Source organism: Diadema setosum, chromosome 5 (assembly GCF_964275005.1).
Source record: "Diadema setosum chromosome 5, eeDiaSeto1, whole genome shotgun sequence".
Taxonomy (NCBI): domain Eukaryota; kingdom Metazoa; phylum Echinodermata; class Echinoidea; order Diadematoida; family Diadematidae; genus Diadema; species Diadema setosum.
In genome coordinates, this window is record NC_092689.1 from 14,524,637 (window position 1) to 14,534,128 (window position 9,492).

The 9,492-nt window shown below is 39.3% G+C and overlaps 1 protein-coding gene across 1 annotated transcript; it reads left to right on the plus strand.

The window, feature by feature from the left end:
• The first annotated feature begins 2,913 nt into the window (after positions 1-2,913).
• LOC140228540 (histamine H3 receptor-like) lies at positions 2,914-4,119 on the plus strand. The gene has a single exon (XM_072308773.1). It carries the CDS (start codon positions 2,914-2,916, stop codon positions 4,117-4,119), a length of 1,206 nt encoding a protein of 401 aa, XP_072164874.1.
• Positions 4,120-9,492: the final 5,373 nt, after the last annotated feature.

Below are 9,492 nucleotides of genomic sequence, written 5' to 3' on the forward strand. Positions count from 1 at the left end.
TAAACAAACACACACACACACACAAGTACACAATGACACAACTGCTGCGAAACACAAATACATTAGAAAATAATCGTATACCGTTTCGCTGTTTTAAGACAAATTTGGAATTTTGTTATGATGTTGCAAGTAATGTCCTTTATAGATAACACTCCTCCACGGAGTTATGAAGGCGCCACATGAATGCAATGTTTAATCAACATGTTTGCGCCGAGTAGGTAGCAGCCTAGCTGGAGAGGAGCGTTTGACTCCTGTGACAGGTGTAAATTAGTACAATTGGTAGTATGATAAAGCGTCATCATCACAGTTTCAGTTACAGTTCAGTTTATTTCCATCAAGCGAGAAGTGAAACAACGTATAATATGATAAAAAGCATGCGTAAAACGATCACATAGTTTGATTCATTTCAGTCAAGGAGAAAGAAATATATACAAAACGAAAAGTGGATGGTTTAAGATAATTATAAGTAGTATAACTGAGAACAACTAGGCATGCTTTGAAAGATAACAATGAAGTAGGTAAATGGAAAAAGAGTGGTCCACTAAAAAGCTAGGCTTGTAATACATGGATCACTCAAAATGATGATGATTATACTATCGTTATTCAAATTAATTCAAAGTGCAGAAAATGCAGTGTCAGGCAAATCTAGCAATGTTCAAGTTGCAAGCACTATTCGATGAGATAACGAGTGACAAGATGGGAGGCGCGTTGGAAGAAGCATTTGTGACTTTAAAGTTTTGGCTGAAACCTAATTTCAGGTTTCTAAATTTTTTGATGAGATAATGAGAAACCTCTTATGAAATGTGCAAGAGCATGTAATTCCAAGAGGAATTAAATGTCTATTTGATGAAATTTGGTTTTCATGGTTTTAAAATGGCTGAGATATCCAAGATAGAGAGCGATCCTTAAAAAAGATGGGACCCACCTTTTATTACGATCGCTTTGATTTACCTTGTTGTTTTTTTTTTTTTATGTCTCAGGCATTCCAAAACAGATTTTCATCAAATAAATTTTGAATTACTCCTGGAATGGTATCTTCTACTATTCAATAAGTGGTTTCTTGGTATCTCACAAAAAGATAAGAGCCCAGTCCTCATCTCCAACAATACTGTACCATCACTTTAATCGTTGTTACAGTATCTATTTACGTTGTTATTGTTATAATTATGCATATTAATATTGTCATAACAGAATCATCGCTTGATATTTCTATATGATTCCATTTAACATGATTTGCATTAACGTGTCTGCACGTGTGGATGCGAGTTATATGAGTACATTTGTTTAAGTCATTAAGTAAAGGTCAGATATTTGTAAGATATCTTAGAGTCACGCATTTTATTTCTCCGGACCACAGAGATGCCTAATAATATTTTGTACTTTTTTTCAGAACACATACATCGGTGTGGTTAGATACACCACAACGACAATTAACGCGTCGTAGTACCAAGCCGGGACGTGCATATTATGTTACGAGGTAAGTTAGCCAAAGCAAATATATTGAGAAATGTGTGACAGTTAAAACGACATAACAGGTTTGTGTTTACAGTCTACACGTTCACGTAACGCCTGCAAATGGCAAATTGTAATTAGGATACTGGTGGCGTTATTTAACCGCTCTTTAATTAAGAAGATGCCGTTTGACGTCACACCTCTGTTTAGTGACAGCTTCTGAATACGCAATTTGCTCAACCAGTGGTCTGCTCTGTCTGAGAGATGGAATGGTGACTCTTCCTTTGAAATTTTTCTTCGACAAAATGGTGGCTGAGGTAGATATAAACTGAAAGAGCTGTACAATTACTTCATCCTTGTGGTATATACATATATATATATATATATATATATATATATATATATATATATATATATATATATATATTCCATGAGGAGACAGAGAAGTGTGTAACACTGCCATAGCAGTGCCGCTTTGGGCCAAAACGTAAGAGTGGGACTTCGATTTCGTAAACGTTATGCTTGACAAAAATAAGCAGGCATGAGGGCATAAAGAGACACTGAGCGGTAAAGCACCGAGTCTCTGAGGGAAAAAAAACAACAACAACAAAGTTTGCATCTTCTCCATAATTCAAATGATTAGCAATAAAATCTCTGTGCATTTCTTTAACCGTTTTTTTTTTAATTCACATTTACAGCATCTTGAGATAACTTGTCCTTTGTTCTTATCCTAGATTCTAGAGGACTCATCCGACAGACTATAGCTGTGAGCGTTACAAATTACGAGCCATCTTCTGAAGACAGCCAGCAGACGCAGTTGTTCAATCAAAACAAATGAGTACCAACTGTCCAACAGGCTATATGACTTCAACTCAATCTGAGCTCGCTTCAAACAACGATTAAACAGTTTGAAGGAATATACGCCGCCTTCTGATTCGATTCGGTTTTCCAGAATTTACTACAACCACTACTCTGAAGGAGAAGCTATTAGAATTCAATGCAACGTGAATCAAATGTGTTCCGAATGTATGTGACCAGAATCAGATGGATCAAGGGACAGTCGAAACAGTAGAGCAATTTGAATGTAAAAACAGATAAACGATAGTTTAATATCATTCCAAGTAAGGTCATCATCAACTTAAGAAAAATGAAATCTCTCGTATGACACTCCACTCTTTACATAACAAGGCATATTGTAAAGATATCTGATAAAGTATCACACATATTATTCACTCGTTGTCTGTACATTTCAGCAATTTTAAATTTCAAATTGAAGCAAAATTTGATGAATCTGTTTCTGCACTTAAATTCTTCATTAATTATTTCAGTACTCACTGCAATCATCTAAACATGTTTATGTTGGTAATACACTGTGTGCTCACTGAATTTTCTCAAGATTAACGAGATTGTCTAATGATTGTGAGCTGCGCTGCATTCTACAGTTTTGAAGTATTTTGAAAGATGAATTTGACAAATTCAATTTCTCCTTTTAATGGAAGCAACAATTCACATTACGATCTTGGTTACTCCAAAGCATGGTTGACCACCGTGCCCTTAACTTTGTTTTTGTTATCAGCTATCACGATAATTGGAAACATGTTTGTTATAGTAGCCTTCTCAAAGGATCGACGAATTCGGGATAAAGTGCCAAATATCATCATTCTGAATCTTTCGATCACCGACCTCCTCATTGGACTTATTGTCCTCCCGATTAACACAATAGCGCTGGTTCTCCGCAGATGGCCTTTTGGGGAATTTCTTTGTAAAGCGTGGCTAACTCTCGACTACACATTGTGCTCTGTTTCCGTGGTAACTATCGTTCTCATAAGTCTCGATAGGTACTGGTTGGTGAAAAAGCAGTTGAAGTATGCCAGTTATCAGACTCGTAGGCGCGTAATCGTCACTATTGTCAGCGCGTGGTGCGTATGCTTGGTATATTACGTCACTCTCGCATTCGGATGGATCAGAATGTCAGGTAAAAAGTCAGAGGTGGATTACAGCATGAAGTGTGAAATGGAGTACTCGTTTTCGATTCCAATGACGCTCGCGATGAATCTGATCGAATTTATCATTCCTTTCACCGCCATACTCTTTCTGAATATTTCGGTGTACTGCAGCATCAGACGCGGCCCGAGGGATATCGTTCACAGGAGAGTGCCGAGCGCAAAAGGAATGCAGTATGTGGCCATATCATCGCTGAAGTCGAGAACGGGGACGATGACCCCTCCATGTAAGAAACCATCACGTCGCTTGCAGCAATCTTCCCGCTCTTGCGATATCCCAACAATCGACAGTGCTCGGCACGTGGAATCCGCCGGGAATAACGCCAAAGAGGAATCGGAGAGGAGCCAGGATGCGAGGCAGTACATTCGTCACAGAAAGGCGGCTTCTCTCCTAGCCGTGCTCGTAGGGGCCTTCATGTTCTGCTGGCTACCATACCAATTCACCAGCATAAGACTTGCCTTTTGTGGCGACTGCGTGTTTGATTTGACGTGGGAAATTACGAACAACTTGCTCTGGTGCAATTCAACTATGAACCCCTTTCTGTACGCTTTTACCAATGTACGCTTTGGTCAGCATTTTCGACGGTTCCTATACCTTGGGGATAGAAGCTGTTGCACGGGTACACGTATACCTCAGGCGAGAAGAACTGACAGCGAAATATAACTCCTCTAACAGCAAATTTTCTGAGCAAAGTTTGCCAGATATCATAGCTCATTTCATTGCACGATTACCTGGCATATCCAAAAGTTAATGGTAATTCATACTCCATCTTGTCACGCCTATTCATTTTTCACTTGATGTCACCCACAATGATCTGATCGATTGTACAAGAAAAAAGTTGGCAACATCAACATTGTACAATACCACGTACTGAAATGTTATAGGGATAATACTGGAATGAATATGAATATTTGGCTTGGAAGCACACATGGATATAATTGAGGATAATGCTCAGGTTTGAAAACCGGAGATCTGGAGTTCGAATGCTGCCCGGTTCTTAAATCCTTTGACAAAATGTTTCACCCACAATGTCCCTCGACCAAAGTGTAATTGGGTACTTGGCAATGTTGGGGGAGGGGGGTAGAGGCATATTAGGACCCCACTGTGAGAACAGTATGCCGACAGTATCGCTGACATTGCTTACCAAGGGTAGCTAACAATTTATTTTCATTATCATCATCAACAATATTATCATTATTTATCATTATTATGAGGGTCATTAGGCCGTCACAGTGTCATGCGACTTCTAACTCATTCGGAATGTTCGACTGCAAAAATATCAGATGAAAATGGAACTTAGATCATCCTGTAAGTTACCATCGAATTTTTGATTAGCAGACATATTGTAATTCCTTACTAATTTCTTTACACTTGATTTCGGAAATCAATTTTTATAATTATATATCAAACCATTTGAAAGTCGCGTCGCAATTAGGTCTTCTCAAGATACATACTGTATTTCATTATCATTGACACATGCATACGCACACACACACACACACACACACACACATTAATTGATGTCATTATTTTGATGCACAAACTCAAACCAAACTGAAGCATAACGCTATTCACTCGTCTGTTGTGAAAACTGTCGAAATGTAAACTATCTATAACTGAGTTGATTTTGTGAGATTCATAAGGGAGACAAAGGAGCAGTTCTTTTGTTTGATTTCACCCTTTTAGTGTTTCTCGTGAACTTGAACATGGCGAGGAGCTCAATCTTAAACCTCAAGAGGACTTGCGTTATCTTTTTCTCGCTTGTGTATAAAAGCTCCAAGGAACTAACCCGGTATTTAGACCCGTCTTTAATCCTTCCAATGTTTGATCGTGTGTGTGTGTATGTGTGTGTGTGTGTGTGTTAGACGATAGAGCTACTCAATAGATGATGGTTAAAAAATTTAATCTGGATTCTCTCTGAAAGAAAAAAATATGTATATCCCGGATGCACATGTATTTTCGTTTGGCTATGTTGCCCATATGCTTCAGTGCTCTGTAAACAGTGTTTTAAAGTGGGCTTTAGAATCTCTGCAATCTGATTGGTCAATTATTGTCATGCATTGATTTCTACTGATCCACACTGAGCCATGCGTCCGGTAAAATCCAAACGCAAGGCCATGGGTCCGGTAAAATCCGAACGCATGGCTCAAGTCTTGTGTAGTAGGTGTACCCGACGCATGATGGGGAAAAAGGTTGTATTTCATGAATTTACGAGCCCATTTATAACACAATAATGATGCACAGGCCTATTTCGTGGATCAGTGAGAATTGGATGCTCTCGTTTAACTTTGGAAACAGTCTAAAACCCACTTGCTGCGAGTTCCAAAGTTAAACTCGCGCATCCAATTCTCCACTCTGTCCTGTGCGTCATTTGTATATCATAAAATGGGCTTTAGAATCTCTGCAATCTGATTGGTCAATTGTCATGCATTGATTTTCACTGATCCACACTGAGCCATGCGTCCGGTAAAATCCGGAACGCATGGCCATGCGTCCAGTAAAATCCGAACGCATGGCTCAAGTCTTGTATAATTATGTGTAGTAGGTGTACCCGACGCATGATGGGGAAAAAGGTTGTACATGTATTTCATGAATTTACGAGCCCACTTTATAACACAAATGATGCACAGGCCTATTTCGTGGATCAGTGAGAATTGGATGCTCTCGTTTAACTTTGGAATAGTCTAAAACCCACTTGCTGCGAGTTCCAAAGTTAAACTCGCGCATCCAATTCTCACCGATCCACTCTGTCCTGTGCATCATTTGTATAGTGATGCAGGATGATCCGTGGCCGGGATCGTTTTATACAGGTTCGTTCGCTTCGATGAGTTCCTGGTTGAAATGGTGGCTTGTTTTTCATCTTAAAAGTCTGTCTTGAGGTAATTTAGATGGTTTGATTTGTATTGGGAGCTATAATGCTGCAGGCACATGCAATGAGAACATAAAACCTAAGGTTGCGAGCATCCGAATCACACTTGTTTAGAGATGTAGCTTTAACTGAGAACTACATTAGTCCGCACTCACAGCTTCGTGATAAGGAAATAAGCCAGTTCGCAGTTCCACTTTGCGCATGAGCAGAAAAAAAAAGGTCATTCGTACCAACAGGCATGTGGGTTTTTAAATTCACTGGGATAAGCATCTGTGATATAATTTTATTCACGTAATCCTCATAAATGTTGCTTGCCAGCACATTCACCTGACAGCAAAAGTGGTACTTGGTAATATCGAGGAGGTTTTATACATGGAGTTCCAACTGGCTGTAATTATTCAAACAGTTGTCAGATTCTACTGATGTACAAAAGAATTCCACAGGTGCACTTGTGCCTTTGAAGATCGATGTTCCAAGCCGCCGTCTTGCTGAGCAATCTGAAGATTCATTTTGAACGTTATCATAATGTTGGCCATATTTTGCTTATTTATTTATTAAATGAAATGAAATTTCACTTAATAATAAAGCATGTAAAACAAAAGTCAATTCCGTTCAGAAAATTGCGCAAAAGTGTAAATCACAGCTGTATTATGTGAAAATGTTTAAAACTGTACCATCCTGGAAAGCTGGTTTTATAACTTTTCGACTTAATTTGCCCAAATGAAACTTATATGTAATAATCTTCAAGTATAATTCTTCATTGATAGATATATCAGATTAGTGCCCGCGTATGCCCAGTCGATTAATTTTCATCTTCATTTCAGCATTTTTTCCTAAATTTCTGTTCGCGCATCCTCGTGTCTGTACTACCTACCTTTTATAAGAAGGGAAAGCGAAAAGTAATTACCATCACAAAGACATATCCGCCTTTGAAAGTGGCTGGTGATTATGCAATGAGACACGAGTCAATTGTCCTCGTATCCTGTTTGGCACATGCTTCAAATATTTTTGAGCGGCGGTTTCGAACATAGATCAAAGGGAATAACTCTGTTGTTACTCCATCTTTTCAACCTCCTTGGTAATATCAATAGAAAGAGAGTGTTAATACATTCAATGCAATATAATTAAATGGATGCTTTCACAGGTGTTTATTAACGGATAATTCTGGTCATCTGGTCGCTAGGCAAGTTCATTCTTTGTTTGAACAGGACTGATGAATCCCATAAATATTGTTACGTAAAGCTTATGCGTTATGTCGCTCTGAAAACGAATGAAGTGCCCCTAGCCGACTGAGAAAAAAAAAAGGTCATTCGTACCAATGTGCCATGAGCTATAACTCCGAACTGGCTTAAATACTATAATCCAGTACATGTATAATAGAAATGATATGTGTACGTATCATTATTACGTAATATTACGTTTGATAGCCTTAGAACGAACCTTCAATGATTTGATATTATGTATGTTAATGTTATTCGTGTGATAAAACTTAAAATATCAGCAATTGTCCTGTTCAGTGTACGCAGTAAACAGTTCCAAACAAGTATGTATGTTAGTCGCTGTTGTCCCCGAGTGTGTGTATGTGTGTGTGTGTGTGTGTGTGTGTGCGTGTGTGTGTGTGTGTGTGTGTGCGTGTGTGTGTGTGTGTGTGTGTGTGTGTGTGTAGGCATTGTAAGATCGAACACAGACAAGCTTGGTTTTATGTCTGTATACGTTTGGAATACCTAAGGCATTATTTTCTTCTGTCAAGTCATTCTCCTTGTGTCAGATTGTTTGTTCTGCAATCAATTAAACAATGTCAAAACCGCCAAGACGTGATTCATATGCAAATGAGCTTCTGTTGTTTAACATTCCTTAAATTGATTATTTCTGACACCACAGGTGACGCGCTTAGTAACGAAATTTACATGTGATTTCATGAGTCCTGCTGTTGTTCAAGGTATACAGGTCAATTCAACGTACCTTGAATTCCTATTTCCTTTCACTTACAACAATAGAATACCAAAATGTGATGCCATAGCCATCCATCGCCATGGAAACTGGTTCTGAATAACATCACCTGGCCCGAATATCTGTGAACACTATTGTTGCTAGCCATGCTCGCACCTGGTTCCAATCCAAGCTACAACAAAGGACTGTGATATCACACTTATATAGTCTATACTGGCAGGGGATTGAAGGTTTGATATCTTTCTCACTGGGTGCTTTCAATGGACTGTCGTTCTGTGATGTTTGATTATTTATGGATGTTTCCTTTCTTACAGCCTGATATGGTAATGAACCATTTTATCCACCCGCTCCCTCTAATTAAGTTTCTTAGGCAGGAATTAACTTGGCATCCATCAGCAGTTGCTTGCTATAGGGCAAGCGTCCGGAAAGCTTTGTGGTTGTTCAGTCAATGTTTTTTTTTTTCTTTTTTCTTTTAAAAACAAAACATGAATGAAATCCGAAATACATTACGCAAAAAATAACTAAGCGCGGTAACATCTACGAGATAATAGTCCGGTAGTGTCTTTTCCTCTGTCGGTAAAATTCATGGAATGAAAACACAGACTTTATTCGATCATATGCATGTTTTACTAATGCCCCAGTTACATAGACATCCCGGATCACCCCTGACCACCCCGGATCTACACGGTGATCCGGGGAGATCCGGGGAGATCCGGGATAGTTTCGACCTCGATAGAGTGTCGACGAGCGTTGGTATGACTGTACACACGGTATCAACACGGCAGCTACACGGATAAGGCCGGAAGAGTGCGGCGTCTACACGGATCAACACGGCAGCTACACGGACCATCCAGGATTGCTCTGCCAACACGGCAATCCCCGGATGACGCCGGATGTTTTTGACCTCCAAAAGTTGCCGTGTTGGCCTCCCGGATGTCCCCGGATCTACACGGACATACACGGATGTCCAAGGATGTCCAAGGCGTCAACACGGATCTCTCCCCGGATCACCCCGGATCAGATCCGGGTTGATCCGGGATGTCTATGTGACTGGGGCATTAGTCACATAATTTTCTTATTTTTTAATCCGAATTTGATCATTTTGCACTGTTCTGTAGGGATTTTCTTCTTTCTTATTAAATTTTGGATTGGATTTCTTCTTTAAGTATCCTTTCTAGATCATAATTATCGAATCGTTTTGGAATGTCTGTTATTTT